The following is a 26696-nucleotide window of genomic DNA, read 5'->3' as shown; positions in this document are numbered from 1 at the left end:
ACTGAGAACTAAAAGACTTCTTTTCTTGTTTTTTTAGGTGATACTGTCACTATTGGAGATGTGTCTTTAAAACTCAAAACACCGAAGAACCCAGAACTTGTTCCACAGAACTACAGTAAGAATCTACTTTCTTTTTGAATGAGGTTCAAGACTTTATTCAGAAAACTTCTACTCACTCAATCACCCCACAGACTTTACTGAAATTATCTAAGAAATGTATTTTGAAAAAGCGGGAAATTTGGAGAAGGCTGTCTTTGCTGAGTATATCTCTGGTCAGCTGATTGTATAGGAATCTCTTAACTTTGAATGTAACTTGTTCCACTGGTCAGTGGGATAGTAAAAGGATCATTTGTGTATGTTTAATTATTTTGTTGAAAAGGGTTCCTATCCAGAAATTACTTCTAAAAATAATCTCAAATTGTTTGGTCATAAAACTGTGGCAGTTTAGAATTATCATTCAATTGCAGTATGATTATATGTCCTAGGAGTTTGGCAGATGTATGGTGTTTTTCTACTGTGATATTTAGTATTCCCAGATTGTCATGTCATTGTTGTCAGCAAACATACAGATCTTTGCAATCCATCAAGTTAATGAGAAGTCAATTGCATAGTGATGAAAAATGCTGTCAAATACAAAAGACACAGCCCGTTACACACATTAACAATGCACATACATGTACTTACAATTAATTTGCATTATGTTTTGATACCTTATTAAAAATGTCCTTATTTCCTGATTGTTGATTGAGAATACACACTTTTTGAGCTTTTTCTTTTGCACCATGGATCAGCAAGTGAATCATGCTTGCGTTGTGGCATTTCGTAGTACAGTATGAAAATGCTTCCTGAGGATACAAAATGATCAGTTGCCATTTGTTCAACACTTTCACATATAGGCTGCTAGATGTCCAAAATGCAAATTAAAAAACACTCACCAAAACCTGATTTTCCATTCAGATAAATTTGCAGACCAAAACCAAGCACAAATGGCATTCTGAAGGGGTATGCAAGTCTTATACTATGCATAGACAAGGACAAGCACCAAGAACTCCCAATTACTGTCCTTGCTGGGCTTGAAAAGTTCTACAGATGAAAAGTGTGAGTGTAGCCATTCACTTGAAGTGGATTTGCTTTCCAGTATGTCTAAATTCATTGCATGATGTTTTGACTCAGACACCAAGAAAACTGGGGCACTGGGGTTTTTTTGGCCTTTTAGAAAGATGGCATTGATAATATCAACAAGGGACTTGCCACTGCACACGTGGCAGAATGGCAGGTAACTGCTGGGAGAAAGAGATTGAGGGCAAGAGGGGTGTTACAGGTGTACAGGTGTGCTTAGGACAACAGGGAATGCTGCTGGTACAGTGTCAGAAAGGGCAAGAGCTGCTGCGTGAAAGTTCATGTTGTTTCTTGGACAATGGTGCTGCAGTTCATCAGACAGGCATTAGGTGATCCTGCTTGAGCAGGAGGGTTGGACAAGATGACATCCAGAGATCCCTTACAACCTCAAGTGTTCTGTGCTTCATGATTTTGTAGTAACTGTGGGATGGTAGACCTGTGTTACTACTGACATGTTTGGATGGTTGTTTCTTACCACTATTCTGTCATGCAGCATTTCTTCTGAAATATTTGCCCTTTGAGAAGTGTAGCAGAAATATAGAAGCATAGAATAGCTTGTATCGGAAGGGGCCTTTAAAGACCATCTAGTCCAACACCCCCTGCAATGAGCAGGGACATCTTCAGCTAGATTAGGTTGCTCAGAGAGCAATACAGAGAGGAAGGTTTGGTTTGCTTTCAGTCTGACTTGTGTGAAATCTGCCATTAGTCTGGTGGGCCAGATCACTGATCTGCATCTGGATTGTGGGCTGCTTAATTCTCATATCCCAGTAGGCATCACACTGTCACTTCCCTACCAGGTGATCTAAGGTACCAAAAATTTCCAATGCTATGTGCCAGCCCTTGCTATTACAGGATAGCCTATGAGGAAAGGGTTTCTTTTTTAGACTATAATGACAATTCCCATACCTCGTGAGTTCCCTGGGAATGCAGCCAAATGGTTGAGAAATGCTGCTCTGTATTATTACTTTTCATATGCCGCTACTTTTTGTAGCTCCTTAAAGGATAGATTTTTGCTTTTCACCCTTTATTTTGTGTGCTTCTTTTCTCATTTTGATCACAAAGGGCATCAGTTGTCTATGCTAATGACTGATATGATCCATCTCACGTATTTATAATTCTTGTAGATTGTTTTGCTTTCTCGTTTTGTTTGCTGTACCGAATGTGTTAATTTTAACAATACCTTCCCAGTCACTATTACATGTTTTGTTCAATCTGCACTTTTCAGCAAGGTAAATGTTAACTGTAAGTTACTCTAACAACATCTCTTTCTGAGAAGGTAAGAGAATTATAAAAGCATTTGGAAGAATTAAAGGAGAAATTTTTGTAGTTAATGATTATAAGAAGGAAAAAGTGGTTGAAAACCGATAGTAAAAAGGTTATTAAACATGGAACTCTACAGAGTTATGAGATCTTAGCTAAAATCTGATATCAAAACAAAATGTAACATTTATTAGAACATGTATATTATTAGTTTTGTTTCTCTTCGTAATCATAACTGAAAGGAACTTGTGTCATGCTTGGGATACTCTTGTTCATCAGTATTAATGTACTGATAGTAGGATTACTTAAGGTACAAAACTTTGCTTGTAAACTTAACTATTAAATGAGTTAAAATTTAGTAAAGTAGAATACTAATGTATTTAATAGCAGAAAATATATTTCAAATACTTAAATACAGTTTCTTGGTACATTTAAACTTAGGAATTTTTTTTTATCCCTTAGTGTTCAAGTTCTTTGGTAATATTACTATGGAGAACAAAGTTATATTCCTGAAGTGAAGTAGGTTGTATTCACTCCATATCGATAATCATGTCTTTATGAGATACTTAGAGAGTATGTGCATTACTTAACACATTTTTTTGTTCTTTTAAGAGTAGTTTTTGTTTTTCTATGTGAATGACTGCTGTAGATACAAGTTGTTTTGATGTAAAACAGATGAACACAATTTATGCATGTATGTACTAATTTATAAACTAAAATGTAATATATTTTGAATTTTTTTTGTAAGTAATATTACATTTAAATGAGAAAGGTACTTACATGATTTCTTTTAAAGTAAGACTAGAAATAATTAGATTATCTGCATAAATGGGAAATATCCCTGAAAAGGTCTCAGACATTGCAATGGTTGTAGTGGAGTAAGAACTAATAGGAGGGAATTGAAGCAGTTACAGTTCATTTATTAGTATTGCATATGATATTGTTTTCTAGCCCATCTTTTGTGTAAAATAAAATGTTTCTGGTTTTTTCTTCTGCCACATAAAAGCCATGTTAAAATGTGGTGCTGTTAAAAGTGCATATCTATAATTTGCAACAGATTTTAGGGATAAGTTATTCTTAACTCATCATTATTATTCTAGGCTTAAAAATAGCCTTAAAAATCTGAAGAAATCATAACACAATGAAGAAGGTAAATGTGTTAAGTACCTGCAAAACTTCACATTTGTCATTTTGTCACATAATTGCTACAAAAAAATTTTTTTTTGTCTTACCTAATTAGATTGATTTTTAACTGATTTTTGCACTTTATTGTATTTTGCAGAAACAGATAGGATAGGTATTGCTGGTTGCCCTATGTTTTCATGTCTTTGCTTTTCATGTTTATGCTAGATACCTAGCAAGTTCTGTATGAAATATTCCATTTTGTATGTTAATGTGAAGTATTAATTTGTTTTGCTGTTGTTGACAAATTACTTTTTCTTGGAAGATGATAATTAAAGGTACATGAAATCTGAATTCTTTTTAAAAGTGACAAGCAAAAATGAGTCATACACAAGGGAATTTTGTTAATGGGATTTCTGTCATAACTGTCTGACACGTTCTAGAAAGAGGGCACTTATTTTTGCACTGCTTGTTCTTTTATCAGTAAAAATAAACCCTATATTTTTGAAGTCTCACCATGCCTGAAAGCAGGGTTGTATCTTTAATTATACTTTGGAGAAACTTTGTATGACTTTCTGTGATAGTTTAGATCTAAAATTGAATTGCAAGAATGCACATTAATTTTTTTTAATGTTGACTTCATGTCAGTGCACTGCTTTCCTTAATGGTTTCTGGAAATGTTATGAAAATGACATTTCATGTATTTATTAATTTTGACAAAATGATTCCCAACACAGCTCTTCCAGGACACTTCGTTCGATGATGGCAAATCCTCATTAAGACAGGAAAAGGGATGTTCTCTTGCAACAGGGCTTTGCTGCTCTGTGAAGGTGCAAGTGCATTTGAGAGACTGTAGTCATGTTACATGCAGCTGCATTGAATTGTGGAAGATTAATTTCAAACAGTGCATGGTTTTGTGCCAGATGTCCTGACTCTTAGCGCCCTCTTCAATGTGTGATCAAAAGGGACGTGCATGTATACAGGGGATTAAGTGAGAAATTCTATTAGTTTTTTTTCAGTTGAAGTATATGAAGCAGTGATTGTTGTGAGGAATTTAAACAGAATGTTTGTGCGTATAATAATGAGATACAAAGAAGGTAGCACTAAATGGATTTCTGTGCTTGAAATTGTTCTACTGTTGAGGAAATTGGGATTATTTCTCTGTAATAGGCTCAGTGGTGTCAGCAGTTTCTGTTTATTTATTCTTCCACCAAAAGAGTAAGACGACTCTGTGTCCTTTTCACAGGATGGCGTGCACCACCTACTGAAGCCAGGACAAGTGTACGTTCAGTTTTTGCTCAGAATAGGTTCAGATTTGCACTGGAATGTGTGTTCATTCTTCTTCACGCTAACTTTACATCTGAGTGTCAGAGTGCAACACATTATAGAGACAGGTTGTATTGCAGTATGACTGTAATGTTGTGCTAACAAAAATTTAAGTCATTGCATAGTTCCTGAGATTAGCTCAGCTGGTTAGAGCATGGTGCTAATATCACCAAGGTTACGGGTTTGATCCCCGTACAGGCCATTCACTTAAGAGTTGGACTGCATGACCCTTGTGGGACCCTTCCAACTCAGAATATTCTGTGGGTACTTCATTCCTAGCCTCAGGGAAGATGTCTGCTGTTAGAGATGGTGATTATTTCAACACTACATTTCATGTAGGCTTCCAACTGTTATTTGGGTGTTACGACTTCATCCAGAATCTGAAATAGTGGTCTTTTTGTCAGTAGAGCTCTGAACATTTTACAACATTATCCCTGTTTTGTCTGTACTGAGAGTGAGGCACAGGGAGATATGGGGACATGGAAACCTACAGCAAAGTTCTGGGTGGAGCTCAGAGAATCATGTGCACTGTTCCATGTGCCTCAAAGCAAGGTCAGCTGAGTTTGAACCATTCCTGAGAGATGTTTGTCATCCTCGTTCTTAAGATGTGATGGTGACATGGATTTCACAACCTCTCTGCACACTTTGCTCCAGTAATTAATGATTCTTTTGTGACAAAAGCTTGTTCAAATACCTCATTTAGGTCTTTTGGGGCATACTTTTAGTTCCCTTGGGTCTTATTTTATCTAGCATAACCATGATATACAGATAACTTTTTTCTTTGTGGTGGTTCTGTCGTGCATATTGGAAAACAGTTATTTATTTTCTGAACTGAATTCCAATTTATTTTGATAATTTTTCTCTCTTTTTTGTAGAATCTCTCATACTTTTCAGTGCTGAACTGAACAGTTGCACCTTAAAGCAGACACAGTATGTCCCTCCAGTGGGAGTCTGGGCTACAGATAACTGCTCTGATTCTATGTTTCTCTCTGAGTTGTACATCCAGCTAAGAATAATTTCATTTATTCCATGTTTATGCGTCACTAGGAGAAACATTGTCTTCTGAATCCCATTCAGGGTTTCTTCCAGAAAGCTATTTGGTTTTACATGTTTCCTTTATATTATCTTTTAATTTACATGAAGAAATATGATTTATCTATGTAGAACTCAAGCAATCAACTCAGAGGAATTAATCTATGAGTTTACAGTCTCATCCAAGAAGTAACTTCCTACTTTCTAAGCCCCTGCAAAGACTCACAACTTATTTCCTTACCACCGCAAGAACAAAAATTTTTGGAATGAAGACAGTTTCCATGAAAAATTTATAAGGAAAAATAGTATTCCAGTGAAAACTGTCTGTGACGTAACCGCACTGTAAGACTGAAAAGTCTTTGGGCTCTGTGCATCACCATAAAATGGGAAGAGCAGCAATGTTTTACTTGCAAAGTGCTAAATGACAGTCACTGAAAGCAGACCACATAGGAGTGCCTCCCTCTTCACCTTGGCCGTGCTGCCTTCTCCACTCTCTCCTGGCCAACTCACTGTCTTTCTTCATTGTCCCCCAGCCTGAACAAGCTGTGAAGTGAGTCTCAGTGAGCTAATTTAAAAAATAAAATAAAAATTCCCTTTTTGAAATGTGTTTATGTTTTTAGACAAAGACCTCCTTCCTTTTCCCCTTCTTCCATAACTGTATTTTATGGCAGCTACCCCGTTGCTGGATGTACTGCAAACTGCTGTGGACGGCTAAAGGACCCCCTTGGTATTCAGACAAGATCTTTTTCCTGTCACGATTTTTTTCCTTTCCTGAAAAAAAGGAGAAATTTTCAGACTCTGAGCATGCATTATAGTGAAGGTTCAGGGTATGCAGAGGTCTTCTTTTATTCTGTTGAAAATTATGTATACTGTTGTCTTCTAAGTGCCTGTTTGTTATTATGTGAGTGATCAAACAGGGACACAAGTTCTGCTGTATTTTGTACTGCATTTGGAATAGATATTTTTGGGAATCAGTTCACTTAGCTGTCTGAACAGTGGGAAGAGTTAGGTGTCTCCTTATTTATGGGATTTCTTCTGTAGCTGAGGCACAAGGACTTGCCAGAAGATACTGCCTGCTATCTCCAGCAAATCTTATGGCTTCAGTGAGTGTAGCATCTGCCAAGAATTTACGTATGAGTGAACCAGAAAATTTCTGAGGTTAGCATAGCCATTTCAGTCTTGGTTTTATCAAAAGCTGATTTGTGGATCAAAGAGGAGCAGCTGCTGTGTTTGCTTCAAAATCTATCTAAAAGATTTTCTACTTTTCTTAATTGGAGATTTCTCCATTCAGCTTTAACTGCTTACTTTACAGAATGTTTGTGCAGATTCTGCTAGGTACTGTCCTACTTGTCACATATTACGAATCAATAGAATGCAGTTTCTTTTGCTGTCTGTCCTTGGTACACAGGAATAGCAAATTGTAGCACCAACTACTCTCCTGCATGTGCCAGATGGTGTCTTAGAGAATACGCTGTGGAGCTTTCCTATGCACCATCCTGCAGATTAAGAATGTAACTATTTAACTACTGCAAATCAGCAGAGTGCCACTAAACAGATTGTTCAAACCCAGTTTGCATTAGATGCTATGTGACTCATTGGATAATTAATAAAAATTGCTGTAATATACTTCCTGATGCTTTCCTCAGTGAATTTGCCCTATCTTCTAAATGTCGTAGAAAATGGTTACATGATACTTGTAGTAATGTTGACATATAGTTCCTGAATAGAGAGGAATTTTTTTTCAAGTCATGTTAGAGAACTTAAAAGCCTTGCAATGCAGAGAACACAGTACAAGTAGTCTAAATATATATAAATAATATACAAGATACTGTGTATGTACATCTAAGGTTGCTTTTGAAAAACTGCTGTGCTTTGGAAATAGTTTATGTAGCATAGACTGCATGTGCAAAGAAAATGTTACATGATTTTAGAAGGGCATAGCTGGAAAAGTGAAGTGGGCTTAATATCTGGAACAACGTACTGAACAACTATTATAAAAATACACTACAGGCACATTGGCTTCATGCAGGTAGAAGTAATAATGAATGTAAGATCTGTCTTAAAATTTTTGGTACCTTTAAGATAATACTTTTTGTTTGTGTGATGCTTTTAAAATTTCCATACCTGTCCAGTAGCATAGTTTGGACAGAGCAGTTCTTCTAGTGTGATGTATTACCCTTTATTTCCCAAAGAATGTATCTAGTAGAAACTTGCCTTATTTTCTTGAAAATCTTGTAGAAAGGAAAGGACTGATTTGCATTTGACCAGTTGTGTGTGGTACAATGTGCATTGCTTTTGGAATACAATACTGCAGTGAAGAAGAAAGTATTTTGCATTCATGTTATCTTACTATACCATATATGAAAGCTAATCCTGGGCATGCTAATGACAGTTGTTTAGAAAACAAAACAATAAAGCAAACCTGGAATGTTAGTTTACAAATTAATCTGACAACCATAATGCACGTAGGTAGATTGCTCACCTGTGTGTGTATGCTATTCCTGTTCATGTTGGTGGTCAGGATATTGTAGATTTCCTTGGAAGTAGATGATTTCGCATGGATTTGCTGAGTGCCAGACCAGAGACCAAAACATTCAGTTAAAGTTATTGTCAAAGTTTTCCTTAGTCACCTTTAAGCTTGAAAAATCTTCCTTGAATGTCATACAGTCATTTAATGCTGTTTCTATGATCTTACAAAAATGAATTTTAATTCTGGTATGCAAAGTGAACTGAACCCTCTCAGAACTGAGAGGCACTACTACTTGCTGTCCTTAACTCTGCCCTGCACACACTACTTCCCCTGTCTCAGGAAAGCTTAAGTAGCACTGAGCCTTGTTTTTTTAAATGTTGGCTTCTAATTGCAACCAGTAAAAAAAGCTAAATAACCAAATATTAATTTGGAGATTTCATTACCTCTTGCTCCTTCCTTTCTGTGCTTCAGCATCACCACCCATGAACCGCCAGCTTCAGACCATCATTAATCTTGTCAGATTGTTCTGACAGTAACCATATACATATGTGCATACATTAATCTCCCTCTTGACTTGCTTATGTTCGCCTTCTCTTCCTGCACTAGTGCTACTTGCTTGTGGGTGAGAAAGAGCCAGGCTTTGCTGGGGGATATGTGAAGGACTGTTCTGGGAATATGACGCCCCTCCTTCAGTGCGCTCTTTCTGCATGATGATTTCCAGTGCTGCCAACATTTGAGTACATATGGTAAAGGTTTTAGTTTAATTATAATCAGGTTATTGCTTTTTAAAATAATGAGTTTTATATTTCTTAATAGAAGTAAGCAGATCTGCTTTGAGTTGTCTTTTATTATGATTTTGGAAGTGTGATACGGCAAGGTTTGCATTTCCTTGGTAATTCTGTGGTTTATTGTGTCAAAATATAAACAGGAATGAGTTGTCTTTAAAAAAATAGCATTTAAAGTATGTCCCTGATCACTAATCTTTGTCAGGCGCAATCACAGTATTTTTTTTTTTTTTTGAAGTTCATGATTCAAAAAAGCATTGGGATATAGGCAGGATAAATATTTTTTAAATTATGAATAATATATTTACATTATATTAACTGATGCTGAGAAGTCCACTCAACATTGAGTAATAAAAACACGTCTTTATGTTAATCAGTTTAATGTGAAATAAGAATCAGCAACTTTTTTTTCTGTTTTATGTTGGTTGTTTTTTTGAAGGATGAAGTTGTGCAGACTAAAAAGCAGTGGGTAAGATAGCTGTGTAAACTTATATGTAAGTTAAATGGTCTAATATAAACTCTGTGTGGAATTCTCTGCTTTTCCACTATCCAGCTTTAGGGCAGAACATCTTTGTGTCTTCGTTTTATTTTTGAAGACAAGAACAAAAAAAGGTGTGAATGGTCAGCTGTCTAGCACTTTTCAAAATTTAATAATGTGTTCTTATCTTTGTGTTTCAAAGTAACAGATTCTCTGGCCCAGTCTGTAGTCCACCATTTAAGATGGATAATGCAGAAAGATCTTCTTGGCCAAGATGTCTTTCTTATTGGGCCCCCTGGGCCTCTCCGGCGATCTATTGCCATGCAGTATCTGGTAAGTATGTTGGTTTAAATTCTTGGAGACATAGTTATTAATGTCAGTTAGTCATTCCTATACTAGACAAGTGGTAAAAAGTTAGTCCTAGAAAATCTTACAGCAAGCTACTTAGGAGGTAAATAAGTTTTTCCATAAATGCGCTTTCCAAAGTTCAATTTTTGTTATAGACAGATAGAAAGTACAGACATTGTAATACATGCTTTTCTGCTTAAACTCCAGGGGAAAAAAAAATGAGTTGGAAAACTGTGTTACCATATGCTATCACAAATGGAGAAACAGTTTGTTCTCGGCATTATGTATTTTAGAAGATTAAGATATCTGCCTACTGTTACAGACAACAAATCGTTTTTGCTTCATTACATAAAAAAAGAAACGAAGGAAAAGATTTAGGAGAGAAGTGTTCTGAGTAACATTTGGGAACAGTTACTGTGAGTGATTAAAGTAGATGCATGTATGATCCTCTCTTGGAATGTGGGAAGGACTTGCCTACATCCATCTGCATGGACCATGGGAGCAACATGTACAACATTTCTCAGTTAAAAAATCAGTGCCTTTAAATGATCAAGAGGAGAGGGTTGTTTGCCCCCAAAAGTGATGTGGGTAGGGCTTGGTCTACCATGAACGGTATCTGGTTGGACAGAGGGATCGCAAATGGAGGTGTATAAACAGTTGTCATAAAGATCAGTCATTCCTTTAAAAATCAAAAGATACTAATTCAAATACTAACTCTCAGAGGTAAAGCATAAAAGAGAAAGCTGCAAGATTTGAACTATGCAAAGGAGAGAAAAGATTTCTTAATTCAGCAAACCAGATGTGCTACTCGATAGCTTGATGCATTACTTAAAGTTGAGAAGAGTTTGGTATAACCTAAAAAGAGGACTTAGAAAACACCTGATATCCAGGCATGGGACGTAGAATGTGTCTTGTTATTTATGCCACTGACTTTACACACTTGAGATCTATTAGAAAGGCTGCAGCTTACTGATTCAGTGCCATGCCAAAAAACTATGGGAAGGCTGGTCTTTCCCTGTAAGCTGATATGTGCTGTGGTGCCTTTAATGAAGATACATAAGCCTGGAAAACTTTTATCTGCTGTTACTGAAAGCTTTTACTATGTATTCATATACATAGGGCTAATTGTTGAAAAAACAGTCTGTTTTTTTCCTTTAATTAAAAGAAAGTGCAATTTTATCTACCTGCAACATAAAGGACTTGGTGGCTTTGTAACCAATAGGTACTGAGAAAGTGGAAAGGAAATAATTTTCATAGAGTTTCATATCTTTGCTTTATTCTTTTCATACAACTATAGTTAAAAGATGCCTCATAAGAAAGTTCTGTTAAATCAATGGTACCTTTAATTGAGGAGTAAGGACTAAGAGCATCATGAGTCCATTTCCTAAGCAGAATGCATGATAACCCAGATATGGAAATAGCAGGAATATCAGTTAAATAAATATCAATTAAAAAAACATGTGTTTTTTTATTTTTATTCATGATTTGCAGATGTTGATTGTTTTTCAGGGTCCAGAACCAGAAGATTAACTTAAAGAATTTTACAGATGTACAATGGAAAGAATATGTAGCTGGTTATTTTGGTTTTGAGGAAAACAAAAGTTTATTGAGCAGAAATTAAAACCATTTTGTTTGAGACAGAACACACTGTAAACATTTTAAAAATAAGAGATATTAGATTTTTTCAGAGTTATTTCAAATGAGTGTGCTGCTGCCTAGAGCTCTTTTGTACAAATATACCATTAGGCCTATTCGTAAAGTTTACTTACTGAGGTTATAGTCTTACTTTTGTAATAACTTTAATCTATTGTCCACAGGAGCTAACAAAGCGGGAGGTTGAATATATTGCACTGTCGAGGGACACCACAGAAACTGACCTCAAACAACGACGAGAGATCCGAGATGGTAGTGCTTTTTATCTTGATCAGGCAAGTTGCACTCAGGCACCACCTGACAGTTGTTTACAAGTAGTTTGAAGGAAGTAATGGTTTATATGATGAAAAATTAATATGTGGATTGACATGTTTCTAATGCAAGTAGAAAGTGTCTTGCACTCTTGATCTCATGATTATCAAAAATGTTGTCTCTACCCAAATCCAAGATTACTCCGTCTCTTAAGAGTACTACAAGGTTGGTTTAGGCAGACTATTTTTGATATGCTTCTGTAACAACAAGTAAGATCTATTCTGTGCAAGTTAGATCAGCACTACTCTTGGTACGTCTCTTCCCTAATACTTGTAGTACATTGGATGTATTTCTGAGATGAATCTTCCGATCTAGTTTCATTGCAAAAGAGTCTAGTTCATGTGTTTCAAAACTGCTCTGTGTTTTGAAACCCAAGCACAGTAAATGGAGGCAACTGGGGGATGTGGTTTGAAAGCTCACTGCTGATGTGGACTAAAATAATGGTTTAAACACTCCTGTCATCAGTATTGCCCCAGATCAGTAGCTGATTTAGTACAACCATAGAGTGACTCGGGTTAGGTAGTTTCTCTTCATAAGTTATCAATGGCATGTTTCCCTTCTGATTATGCAAGTAAAATACACTTCTGTCTCAGTTTAAAGAGACTGAAGTGTTTTGCTAAGGAGGATGAGTTATGAGGTAGACCAAACTCTTCTCTCTCAGCAATTGTAAATCCAAAATTAAGAGGCTCCAATCGAGGAAGTATGGAAAAAGGAAGAAATAATAACCCTTTATTAAAGGATATATCTATATTGGCAAAAACAGTAACAGAACACAAAAACAACTAAGCAATAATCCTGTACCCAAAAGTCCCCTTCAAAAAGGAAACAGTCTGATACTTCTCTGTCCTCTAGCGCGATTCTAATCACGGTCGACAGGGGACGCTGTTGGATCGATGGAGGAGCAGAGCCTGCAGTGCTCGGTGTTGGTCAGCAGGGGGCGCTGTTGGGCTCTGTCGGTCACCGCGAGGAGAAGCCGAAATGGAGATCTCCCCCCCACCGAGGAGGGGAAGGGGAGAAGGGGAAAGAAGGGCACTTTCTTTCCCACGAAACTCACATTGTCTGCGGCTGGCTGCGGTCGGGACTCCCCCCTTTCCTTGACGAGCACAAACTCTCTGATGAATTCTGAGCAGATTTGGGCTGGAGACAGGGCAGCCCGCAGGCAAGCCGAGGCTGGAGAGCAGCCAGATGACCAGGTCGAGAGCAAAACGGCCTTCAAGCTTGTCCAACACACACACACACACCTTGCCTTGTTAAGGCAAAAAGTGAAGTGTCCCCCATTTGTAAGGAGAGGAGAAAAACTCCTCCCCTCTCCCTGCAGTTTTTTAGAAGGGCTATTAGCTGGGAATGCAGGTCTGCCAACTAGTTCTTTTGTATAGTTAATTACCCCTCCTCGTTCAACCTCCTTCTCTTACAGTGGGACAGGGGAAAGGAAAATTTCTGCGTGGATTTTTAGAACAAGTAAACCTATGACAACTTCATATGAAATGTCTGTTTTCCTAGATACCTAAAATTTTTACACAGATTAGACTTCTAATTATATAAGGTGGGTGAATTCCTCTGATGTAGTATGAACTTAAATGTGTTATCAAAAACAGTTCTCAGTTGGTGATGCTGTAGAGGTTGATGATATCACCATCATACAAGTGTTTTGTGAGAGAAAAGATAACCTGAAAGCTCTGTTCTCTGTTTTAAAGAAACATTTTCCCTTTTTTTTTCCTTAAATTCCCAACGATCTCTTTTTCAGCCTCCAGACTTCCAAGAAACCTTTAAACAGACTTTGTTGAAACCACGATATATGACTTTGAGCAATGGAAGATCTTCAGAATGAAGAATTAATTGCTAATCGAAATATATATTTTTTTTAGTTATTTCTAGGAGTTCAGATTATCTCGTGCTTCTCTGGAAATGTGAGGATTGCACAATATGAGATAATTTGAAGTATTTACTGTGGATTAAGGCTGTGGCTTCTCATTTACCAGAGGATAAGAGCATTTGTGTAGGTTGCGGGATTAACTCCTCAACTCATGTTAGCTCCATGCCTATTTGCTGTTATAGACAGCCTTATCCTCACACTTGCTATAGGATAGTCAAGGTAATTTAGTGTAAGAGCATTAATTAACTAACATTTGTAAGGGCCACTAGGGCTGTACTGGGGACTGTAAGAAGCTCACCAAAATTCGAGATGGTCTCCTAACCCTGTATTTGTCTGTAGACATTGATCCCAATGCAAGTATGAGACAGCTTGCTTCACTTTGTACAAGCTGTTTCGTGTTCTCACTCCAGTAAGAACACTCTAGGAAGATTAGCTTTACAGAGTAAAGGTCTAAGATTACCATCTTCCTCAATGAGTTAGAAATTTTCAGTTAAAAGGTTCTAACCAGAATCCAACACACTGGTACTCCAGACCAAGACTTTCCTTTAGCAAGATACCATAGTACTAAAATCAGTTGGAATCGTGATGTCTTTACTCAGCTCATGTTTTACTCATTGTATTTGTAGCCAATGTATGTTTAAGCTCTGAACGGAAAATAAGAAAATAAATAATTGGTATTTAGATGAACACTTAAAATATTTGAAACATGGTGTTCCAGCTGAAGTTTTCTCACCCTACATTTTAGGTAAAGATACATAAAATATGGTACATACTTGTGTTTAGAACCATCATAGATCTAATTATTCCATTTTATTATTGAGCTGTAAAGTTTTACAGGTTACATTGGTGCCTGAATTTTAGTTAGTTCATTTAATGACTTTGAGATTTGCAGATAGCTTTACCAATTCAAAACATTAGAAAAGCCGGACACTACTCTTCTTTAAACCACAGACCATGAACTGTTTGAAGATAGAGAAAGGCATCAGTAGGTAACCTTAACAAAATATTCCCTATAGAGCTTGGATTGCTCCAAGTGGCATAGCTGAGCTAAAGAGAAGGTGAACTCATGTGAGAGACTGAAGATACTAGGCTCCGCTTTTCAGATTTATATACTGTTTCCTTCCTGTGGAATCTCATGCTTGCTCTTCATGACACCCAAGAGAAGACAGCAAAGTTTGAAAGTCTGGTTTCCAGAACATGCTCTGTATGAATTCTGTGGGTTGAATAAAACTTAGCTGTTGTTTAAGATAGATGAGGCTCTTTGTATGCAAGTCTTAACATAGTACTGTAGTTTACACTTTGAATAATAATGTACGGTAATGAAACCTGGCATCTTGTGACCAGAAAGAACTTTAGTCTAGTGAATCATCAAGTTCGCAGACCCAGAGAAGTTTGCAAAGTTTTCTGAGTGATTGTTAAGATATTACGGTTGTTTATAGCTCTACCTTTAATAGTGACAGATTAAATGCTCTAAATTTTTATCTCAGAGGTTTCCAAACATCTGCTATATTTTAACATGAAGTTACTGAACATAATTGCAGTTAGTTATTTTAAATAGATTTGAAAGGCAGCGATTGGGAAGCAGTTACTGAAATTCTGTATTGAAACGTATATTGAAGGGCCAGCGTATCAAATATTCTTGCATATTAGCGTTTCTTAGTACTAAAATGAATCAAATGGGAGATTTGGAGTTAGGTAGGTGACAGACATATCTGAAAAAGGGTTTATTTACCTCAGGAATAGGAGACCATTAAAAGAAAGGTAAACATTGAATTGGTAAATTCATTCCCTATTAAACTAATGTAAAATAAAGAATTTATAATGGGGTAATTGTGAATTATTTGTTTTAATTCAAGTACTGACAGCAGAAAATTCTGTTTTCTAGTCTTTACCTTGGGCCATTAATTTTGGCTTTCATCTGTAATTCACTGTTAAAAGCCTCAAAAGTGTCATTATTGCTGTTACTGAGCTAATTAAGTAACCTCTTGATTTTATTCTGTAATTTATTGCATGGGTTAATTATGTTGTATATCAAGCAATTGGTTAAAATTACTTTATATTGCATAAATATTTAAATGACACCTTCTAATTTTGCTTTTATTGATAGAAGAACTTGTCTTGCAGAGTGCTTTTCTGCTTCTGTAACTCTTTATAGTTGAGCTGTCAACTTCATTGAACCAGTATGAAGATTCCAATATCAACCTATTGTATTTTCAAAAATTAAGGAATTAGATTTGATATTTTTTGTCTTTTTTTTTTCCTGATGTGATTTTACTTTTTATTGTGTGTGTAAAGGTATAAAAGGCACATCTCTGGTTTACACTCTTATTAGTACAGCCTTCTGCATTAGTAATTATTACATCTAAGGAAATCCTACATTATTTTAGTGTAATAGATGCATTTGGGAGAGCAGCTAAGCCATTTTATTACTGCTTGAGAGGTGTATTGCTCCAGGATTGTGTCACAAACCATGTTGTCTGAAATGCCCAGTTTTGTTTACCCTGTAACTTCCAGCTTTTGCATAAAATGAAGCAAGCTTCCTAAACAAAAACCACTTAATGAAGTGCACAGCCTTTTCTGTTCAAGACAATCAAATTAACTGAGGTTGGAATAAGTATATAGATGTCATATAATTATGTGCTGAAAAATTACAAATTCAATGTCATGGTTTTGAAGATTTGCAGATTAAGCTGTATCCACTGAGTGGATGATATATATGTATATCACTGTCATTTCTGCATATACAGAATTAGACTGTTTTGGAGTATCTTTGAACTATGTGAATATTCATTTTAATACAATAATTTTACATCCCTAACTGCACCAGCATCATAAGTTACACGATAAAATATAAAATTGATTGTCAAGATACCAGAAAAATAATCTTCTAAGAAGGCTTGGAAGACTTCTTGTAGCAAACAATTAAATACCCAGAGTGACAGAAATGACAGCTTAAACTATCCTGTCTGTAAAATGAACATGGCATGAAATCCCCTGGAGGTAGCACTGAACAGACTCAAGTTTGGTTTCCTTTAATCAAAGCAGATTAGAACGGGAACTATAAAATCAGACATGAGAATAATTGAATGAAATTATAATAATATTTGAGAGTGAGATTATAATCATATTTGAGAGTGTGTGTATGTATTTTTATATGTGTTTGTGTACACAGATAAAAATAAAAATCTTTCTATATCATACTAAAGAGCTGTGTAAGGGTAATTCAGCTTTAAAAAAATAACCAGTGAGAGCAAATTATTGCTTTCTATCACAGAGTAATTCTGTGATTTATTAATTTACTGCTTTGGAGGAGACAGGGGACTTTTGTGCTGGTAAGTTAGCCACAGCAAAGGCATTGTCAGAAAATATAACTTCATTGACTGACTGTCACTGCAGTATCTGTCTACCTAGAACAAGGAGCAAGATACCAAAGTTTGTAGAGAGAAGAGACAAGCATTGCACTGCTCCAAAAGTGTAAATGTTACTATTTATTTTCTTATTTTGTCCAACATTGCACAGAAAGAGGGAAACATTAGGTAGAAATCAAGAGTATTTGGATGAAGTTAATCTTTATTGATGTTGACATAGTGTATCTTGTATCTAAAAAGAAAATGCATGATGAGGACCCCTATATAGTAGCCTCTTAACTTTGAGAAGGGATTTTGTTTTAATCATTTGCAATATTTCTTTCATGCTACTAAAAGTGTCGGCATTGAACTTGATTTGTTAGTTGATAGTTCAAACTCTGGTATCTTGTGTTGATGTATAGGGTATGTAGAGGAATGCCTGTGACGTAATGTGGAGGAGTATTAGGACCGTGTATTTATAATTCTTTACAGATTAAAATCAAAACTGTGAGGTTCTTTTTTCTTATGTTTGTGTCTGTTACATGTATATTCTACTTTCTTTTCAGCTGTTATTTCCTACAATGGGGGAAAGAGTAATACTTGGTAATATGTGGGGTCTTAATATCCATAGGCAATATGGACTTGATGGATGGTGCTCTGAATCAAAGTGATTTCTGAGTGATAACCAACTTAATAATTTTTATATATCTGTCAAGTACCTAATTTCCTTTTTATTTTGCTACTCAAAAGGAAGAAAAACTTAAATTACCTTTCTCCCTTGCTATAACAAGAGTTATAGCAAATGAAGATAAAAACCCTCTAAGTTTCTTTGTTTGTAGGTATTTACACTAGTAAGTCTGTTAAAAAACTCAGTTCGCTTGTTCCTGGTTCTGGCTCTGCCCAAGAGGTAAAATGTTTCATGTATCTGATGTAAATATGCTGTTGTACTAATATACCTGTTGTAAAGCAACTACAAGAGCCGGACCCTGCCTGTGTGGGGACATAATTTCTTGTAAATACAGTTTGCAGGCACTATTGCAAAAACACCTGACTGTCGTGTTAGGGTAAGGGGTGATGGAAATAAAACCTCATTTGACGTGTGATACTTCAAAAATGGAAAAAAAAAAAAAAACTGGAGAGGAAGCTGAAATCAGTGACTGGAGAAGCAAAAATCAATGACTGTGAAATGAAAGCCTGTTCCAGTTCTTGTCACATTAAGATATTTATGTTCTGATTCACTTCCTGGAGTAAACTTTTCTAGCCAAGTTTTCTGATTTGAAATTCCAATAAACTCAATAGTTTTTTCTTTAGCTGTTCTTCATTCTGTGCCGTGGTGTTGTATTATGAATTAGATGCTCACCATTGCAGGCCGTTAATCCTCACTGAAACACTAACTACTGCAGACAGCTGGATTCCCTCTTTGGATACTAACTAGCCTGTCTGACAGTGCTCTTGTATACTGCAATTTCTCTGTCTTTTGTGGGGTTTTTAATAAAAAAAGGAGTGGATAACAGTACCTGTCCTGTAATTTTCCTAACCTCACAGGGGAAAATTCACTATAAAACCCACCCAGAAAACACTTGATTAACTCAACGGGTAGGCTGAATAGTGAAGATGTAACCCTCTACTCCATTACAGAGTGAAAAAAAAGGTTGAATTTGTTCTTAAGTTACCTTTTTAATTTGACTTATAACATTAGTTACTATTACATTGATTTTAATAAAACCTGAACATCACATTTGGAATATGTGTAACTCAGTATACTTGTGGCCTAAATTGTAAAATGCAAAACTGTAGTATATCATTGTCTACAAAATGAAAAATTTTGTAACAAAAAACACGTTACACATTTTTGATAAATAGTAGGTCTGTGTGTCATCTTTCAATGCCATTATGCATTCAGAATTTTTATATTAAATAAATTCTATTTTAAACAACTAGCACAAGATTTTAAAAATATTTAAGGAAAAAGATGACAGTAATTTTTCATAAAAAGTTGATATTTTTGTTTTTAAACTGGTTGAATGTGACTTTAGTAGGCCTTTATGTTACTACATAGTTTTTGTTATTTTGGGGGAAGTCTTTTCATATTCAATCATTTACCAGCAGTTCTGGTCAACTACAAATGTGATGCCTGTCTGTAAGAACAATTACAAGGAGAATCCTGGGAACTACAGGTCTGTCAGCCTGACCTTGGTGCCAGGGAAGGGCATGGAGCAGATTGTCTTGAGTGCCATCATGTAACATGTACAGGACAACTAGGAAATCAGGCCCAACCAGCATGGGCTCATGAAAGGCAGGTTCTACTTGACCAGCCTGATCTCCCTCAGTGACAAGGTGACTCATGTAATGGATAATGGAAAGGCTGTGGATGTTGTTTACCTAGACTTCATTAAAGCTTTTGACACTGTTTCCCACAGCATTCTGCTGCAGAAACTGACTGCTCATGACTTGGATGGGTGCTGGGTTAAAAACTGGCAGGATGGCCAGGCCCAGAGAGTGATGGTGAATGGAGTTACATCCAACTGGTGGCTGGTCACCAGTTGTGTTTCCCAGGGCTCAGTATTGTGGCCAGTCCTGTTTAACATCTTTTTTGTTAACCTGGATGAGGCAATCGGGTGCACCCTCAGTCAGTTCACAGACGACACCAAGTTGGGCGGGAGTGTTGATCTGCTGGAGTGCAGCAAGACTCTGCAGAGGGATCTGGACAGGCTGGATCAAGGGATTGAGGCCAACGGTATGAGGTTCAGGAAGGCGAAGTACTGGATCCTGCACTTGGATCATAATAACCCCATGCAGTGCTACAGGCCGGGGGAAGAGTGGCTGGAAAGCTGCCCATTGGAAAGGGACCTAGGGGTGCTGTTTGGCAGCCGTCTGAAGATGAGCCAGCAGAGTGCTGAGGTGACCAAGAAGGTCAATGGCATCCTGGCTTGTATCAGAAACAGTGCAGCCAGCAGGACCAGGAAAGTAATTGTCCCTCTGTACTTGGTGTTGTTGAGGCCATACCTTGAGTCCTGTGTTCAGTTTTGGGCCTCTCACTACACGAAGGACATTGAGGTGCTGGATTGAGTCCAAAGAAGAGCAGTGAAGCTGATGAAAGGTCTGGAGCACAAGTCTTATGAGGAGTGGCCGAGGGAGCTGGGTTTGTTTAGGTTAAGGGGAGACCTTATTGCTCTCTACAACTACCTGAAGAGAGGTTGTAGAAAGATGGAGGTAGGTCTCTTCTCCCAGGTGACAAGTGACAGGATGAGAGGAAATGGCCGCAAGCTGCACCAGAGGAGGTTTAGATTGGATATTAGAAAAAAATTAGACATTGTTTACAGATATCTTTAAAATTTAGCCTAGTAGTTTCCCCAGTAGGAGACAATTTTGTATGCTTCGCTGCCCCAATGTGTGTTTGTATGTCGATCTTTAGAATGCCTCTAAATTTCTAGAGAGTTTGCTGTTTTCATATCAGTATTATAAAAATTTATTATCTTATTGGTTCTTTTACATCTTTTTAGGAGAATAACATGAGCCATTTACAGTAAATTACAAGTTTTGATCAATATGCTCTTCCTTCCTTGGTAAAATGAGTAATAAAAGCTCCTAACATATTCCATTCTGCATCTCTATAATTTCTTTTTCTGTTACCTGTTACTTGTTGGTTAGTTTTAACAATGTAAATTTTAAAAACTTGATCCATTGTATTTGACCCATGGAAATAAATTTAGAAGATATCAATTTCCTGTGAGTTTTGTGATATTTGTTCGCATGGTAGGTTACAGGGACTCAAATGTCCACCTCCCTTCACTGGAAAACAGGCTGTACCATGGATTTAATAGTTCAAGTTCTGTTAGCCTGCTGCAGGCAGTCAGCATCACGTTAGCTCAAAACCAGCCAAAGTTTTGTGTTGTTTTTAACAGATGGTTGTTAAGGGTCTCTTTTCATCATAAATGACATCTGGACATTGCATTGTTGTGATGTTTATGAGATACAGGAATGAATGGAAAGAACTGGGTGGATGAGTTTGTGTGGGATATTGTGCAGGTGGTGGGAACAAGATATTGCATTGGAAGGGACATCTGAAATGTAGGCTACAGATGTAGAGAATCCTTACCTCGTTAGTTCTCATGCATTTCAATATGTGCATTGTGGTGAGCTTTTTTCTGTACTTCATCCCTTTCTAATACTTTATAACTTCATCCATGTGCTTATACAGTGTGATTTATGTCAAAACTGGGGTTTACAGCTTCCTGCACTTATATTTTGCAATGCTCAAATAGAGGAGCTCACTGTGGTTCAGCTACAGAAAAGTCAATGAAATTCTGCTTAGGGTTGTCTTGTTTCTAAGGTGGTTTTGCCTTTAAAGGTAAAATATATGTATTTTTAGGTGCAGTGTGAAACTGTGGTAAACATTCTGCATTACGTATTTGTTGCATAAAGCCATTACAGTGAGATCAGTGCTATGTGAAGGGTTTCTGCTCCCGGCCTGCAGTAGCTGCAGGTATTCCCTGGAGCAGGTATCTAGGTTACTATCTTTCCAGAGCCCTGGGAGCACAGGTGGGAGGCAGCAGCATCTGTCCTCCTCTGTGAGCAAAATAGTCCCTCACTGCAGTGATAATAAATCTGAAAGTAAACATTTAAGAAATCCCTCTTGGCCTTTTAACAAGTATTTATATGTTTAATCTCAGATTTATTGGCAAGGTTGAAGGATATAAGCCCTCCCTGTCAAATGTGTTTTTTATATTAAACATTTAGAATGAACAAGGCTAGTGAGAGAGGGAAGCAGTGCAACTCTTTCAGGGTTCTCATTATAGAATTATGAAGATTTGTTTCTTGGAAGCATTTTTAGAAAACAATTTTCAGTGGCAGACTGCAAACTTACTTTCCTTCCTCTGATTTTTTTATTGCATATTAGTTTCCATACCAATCCATCAATACACAGATAAAGCTGAAGTAATGATTCAGAGAATGCCTTGTAGTATGCCTAGGAAAAACTTACTAATTAACAACCAGAATGCAGAAATAGCATAGTTCAGCAAGAGACAGTTCAGCTGTTCTGGTCTTAAGAGCAGACTTTATGCTACTTAACACAAGAATTTTAGAGGTAGATGAAGTGTGCATTACTTCATTGTATTCTGGGGAAAAACTTCCATTATTTCAGATAGGCTTTGAAGATAAATAAAGGAACACAGTTTGGTAGAAGACCAATCAGAGTACATTAGAACCTAGGTTGTGGTCATGGTATCATTGTTATGGGGTGTCTTTGATTAAGAAGTAAGAAACCATTGTTGTGCATTCAGTCTTTCCTGAAGCTGATTGTTAAAGGTACATATAGGTAGGCAAAGATAATTTGAAGCTTATCTTTTGAAATTTTGTTTTCCCGAGAAATAGAACTTTGACTAAAAACTTCAAACAGTTTCCAAGCTCTGTATTTGGTCCTGATGATCAGAAGTCAGCATAGTGTAGTAGGCTGCTTCTCAAGATTGCACTGCTAATGAAGAGTATCTTCTTTCTTGAAGTTAATGATTTTTATATACTTCCTAATATTCACTATCAGCAGTGTCACCCCTACAGCAGATATCCTTCATATACAAGTTCAAGAAAGAGGTTTGTGTTGATACTGGAAGCCTGTCATTTCAGCAAGCCTTCATCCATAGTGTGCGTGTCTCGATGTGAGTCAACAAGATTCTATGGATACTCAAAATATTTTGAAACCATATGAACAGAATGTGTATTTTCCTCTGTCTAGTAAAAATCAGTCATAAAGTCTTCACAGACTTATAATGTGCAGAATCTAACCAGCTTGGCAAATAAACTGTTTGTTAAAGTGTATTCTGGCTGTATTTCCAGGCTGCGTTTAGACAAAATAGCATTTTGTTCATGCCAGGTATTGGACTGTCTGGTGGAGACTCAGGTTTTCTATTCAAGCAGGTTGGAGCAGATTTTTTACTTGACCAGTGACCTTTCTAGGGAAGAATGTTAGTAGAGAATTTATCCTTGGTATACATTTATGGGATAAGGAGAGGGGTATTTTATTTGCCTGTTAGTAGGGTATAATGTCCTCAATGAACAACAACAACAACAAAATTCATTGCTTTTTTAAAGAATTGGTGGTTCAGTGGAAGAGAAATAATCTAAGGATTGTTGCTTATTTTAATGGGTTTTTTCCATGTTCCTCAGATACTGATTGTGAGGCTAGATACAAAAATCTTGTCTTTTTAAGAAAGGAACTTGATCTAGAGATGTGTACCAAGATTTAGGAGTGCCTTTTTTCAGTGGCATTTGCCTGTGTCTGGATTAGATACATAAATGATTAGGAATTATTTCCATTTTAATAGCAATGTGAAAAGCTTATGTTATGGCTAATTTACCAGTTGTTAGTTATGTTTCTAAAGTGTACATAAGAAGCATCTTAATTAGTTAGTCTTATCATTTACTGTCTTCTTCTCAGATGGATCTCTGATTCAGTTGGATGCTTTATACCACATAGCGATTAATTTGTTGTGCAGAACTCTTCGTCTCTAGTTTATCCTTATGCATCCTTTATACATCTGCTTTCATATATAATTTTTGGGACTTATTTTTGTATTCTAATGCTTCTCCATTATTCTTTCTCATATCTTTCTTCTTTCTCTCTGACCCAATTTTTGGCATCTATTGTATTCATCAGAGATTTCCATCTAGTATTATATGACAGGTTCTTCTGTAGGAGTTTATAGGAGACATGATCTAAAGAGACTTCATTAGTCTCTTTGTAACTGTGCTTGTGACTAAAATTGTATTTAAATGTGATAGGGATGCAAAGAAAGACTCTTTGATGCCTCTAAATGTGACCTGTGCCCAAATGTGCCGTGTTGTTATCTGATTAAACTTCTGCAAATTGGAAAAGCACAAGAATGCATTGTGTTTCAGAGTCTTTTAGTGGGCAGTAATTAGGAATATTAGATAGCAAGTGCAGTTAATGTACTTGAGTGAATGTCATTATAATAAGGTTGCACAAAATCACCAGCACAGCTTAGTTTTGCATTTTGGCTCAACATTATGCACGTAGATAAGCAGCCATGTGTAAACAACAAATTAACTAGAAAATAAATAATTTTCTATCCCTAAGTCTCCAAAGGATTATAAAGTCAATGGCTGCATTTTTATTCTGTTTTTGTAGAAGACCATATTCAGTCAGGGAATATACTTCTAAATATTTTTTATTTTTTCACTTAAAAAAAATCCCATATTATTTATTAGCACTATTTTGTTTTCATCATCCATGTTTGATTTCCATAGATTTATAATCTAATCAGACTAAGCAATGTGCTGAGGATGTACTATGCTGGTACATATTCTGAAAAATCCAAAGGAATACCAGACCTTTTTCTAAATATTTTAATGTAATTGTCAACGTGTAAAACCACCTTGATTGTATGTTTTCTGTTTAGATACCTATCCCAGAATTGTTAAAATACCCAAAAGTGCAAAATATTATGTGACATCAAAAAGAAAGGATGCTGCATATATTAATATATACTGTGTATACACTAAAATTCTGCAAAGTTTTATATTTTATTCTGTTGGTGCAAAATAGAAGAACTTATTTCTGTCAGTCCCTGTAATAGTTAGGAGATAAAAGTCCAGCTCATGAATGTGTAGCACTGTTAAAGTAGTCAACTGTCACTTTTCCTGATTGCTACTGATCTGAATCTTATTGATTCTTACAGAAAGAGGCACTGTTTTGGGAAACACTTGGAGGTTCTTTTTCGGCAGGATTTAATGAAATATGGAAAGTTTAATTGTGTTATAATATTGTGTTGTTTTTTTTTTTTTTAAAGTGTGCGGTTCGTGCAGCTACTGAAGGCAGAATTCTTGTTCTGGAAGGCTTGGAGAAGGCTGAGCGGAACGTTCTGCCAGTGTTAAACAATTTGCTGGAGAATAGGGAAATGCAGCTTGAAGATGGTCGTTTTCTCATGTCTGCAGAGCGTTATGACAAACTTTTGCAGGTATGGAAATGCTCTTTGGATTTTCCTTTTTCTTTTTTTTTCCTGTTCTTGGTAGTGCTGGAATACTGTTGTGAAGGGGAGAATACTTACAAATCAAATGGGGGAAATTTCACCAAGGTTTCTGTGTTTTCTTCTGGAATGTTGCATAGAATGAAGTAGGCAGGGTAAGCTATGTGGGAAGTCAAACTACTGTTTTCAAAACCAAAAAGTTTTCATCCGTATCTTGTCTTCACAGGAAAAAGAGTAGTCCATGTTAACCTTGTATGAAGTGTGTATGTTTCTAAAACGTGGAAACCACAATGTGAGAATAACTAAAATATACTTGTGAAAAGATATTTAAGTTGAAATTGTTCCCATGAAGTTCAGATAATGCTTCAACATTGAAATAGCCTTGTTGCTAAGCCTTTAAAATGTTAGGATACCAAACGAATGAGGTCAAGATGAGCGACACTGTATTCATTGGTGCTGTTTTGCCTTTAATTTGCAAAAGTATATGTAAAGAGCAATCTAAACTATAGAAAATGGTTAGATTGATAGGAAATGGGATTATACTCACTAACATTCTTTTTTTTTGACAGTTTCAGTAGTACTTTGCATCTTACTTTCATGTACTGTAGTTGCCAGTCACATACCTGTCAGTCTAGCACCTGCTTGGTCACGTTTCTGTCTGCCATACCTAACTGTGGTTAGGCATATAATTCAGACCCATGTGGCACAGGAGGGAAATGTGCATAAGTCTTCTGTCATTGATCTCGATTGTATGAAGTTACCAGCTGTGCTGAAGTACCATAGTGAATTTCTAAAAATATATCATTATTTCTTATGCCTCTCATCTGTGGTTAAAATTCTTCTGATCCATGCCTTTTCCAAAAATATTTTATGATATTTAATTAGTAGATGCAGTTATTGGAAGCATTATTATATTTCAAAACAAAGCTTTTAAAATGTAATTTTATTTAAAGACTGAAAATGAGAATTCAAACAGATTCAGTTGCAAAACATTTTCTTTTCCTTTTTCCTATTTAACACTTTTCTAATGATTAAATGTCTCAAAATGAGTGCCTCAGGCAAACTGCTAATAGTTTATGAATTAAATAAATCTTTTGCTACAATATTAAATCTAATATTGTTGTTTTATTGTTTGGGGAATATTGTATTATATAAACTAATGTTAATTTTGCTTCTCCTGTGTGAATAATTACTGTGTATCTAAGTCTGAAGGAAATGTACTCATGTATGGTTTCAAGGAAGACTTAACTATGATGTGGAAAGATAAAGACTGCATTTTTGGATGTAGTGAATCCTTTACTTGACAATAATACATAAAGGAGGCTAGTTTTGTATTATTTAATATAATACAACATAATTTTTAAATGGAAGTTTTAAAATGGAGATTTTAGTTGCCTTTACACTTGTAATGGGGGGGGAAGAAGAAAAAAGCTTGTTCATGGTAACCCACTTCTAATATTTTAGAGTAAAATAAATGTTATGGTCTGTTTATTTTCTGTTCTTCATAAAAACAGTCTTATATTGGTACCTTTTCACATGATGTAATGTAACATCACAACAGGCACCACCATCTGTGGGGTTTTTGG

At 36.2% G+C, this 26696-nt stretch overlaps 1 protein-coding gene across 1 annotated transcript in view; it reads left to right on the top strand.

Moving 5' to 3' along the window:
* The window catches only part of VWA8 (von Willebrand factor A domain containing 8), a 186340-nt gene that overhangs the window by 13270 nt on the left and 146374 nt on the right, over nt 1-26696 (top strand). The window contains exons 2-5 of the mRNA XM_027674295.1: nt 38-115; nt 9795-9925; nt 11758-11868; nt 24934-25101. Coding sequence (XP_027530096.1) covers nt 38-115; nt 9795-9925; nt 11758-11868; nt 24934-25101 — 488 coding nt within the window. The remainder of the gene's footprint in view (nt 1-37; nt 116-9794; nt 9926-11757; nt 11869-24933; nt 25102-26696) is intronic.

Source organism: Neopelma chrysocephalum, unplaced genomic scaffold (genome assembly GCF_003984885.1).
Source record: "Neopelma chrysocephalum unplaced genomic scaffold, ASM398488v2 Primary Assembly neopelma1_25, whole genome shotgun sequence".
Taxonomy (NCBI): domain Eukaryota; kingdom Metazoa; phylum Chordata; class Aves; order Passeriformes; family Pipridae; genus Neopelma; species Neopelma chrysocephalum.
The sequence above is the reverse complement of the archived record's forward strand: the minus strand, read 5'-3'. Positions and strand labels throughout refer to the sequence as shown.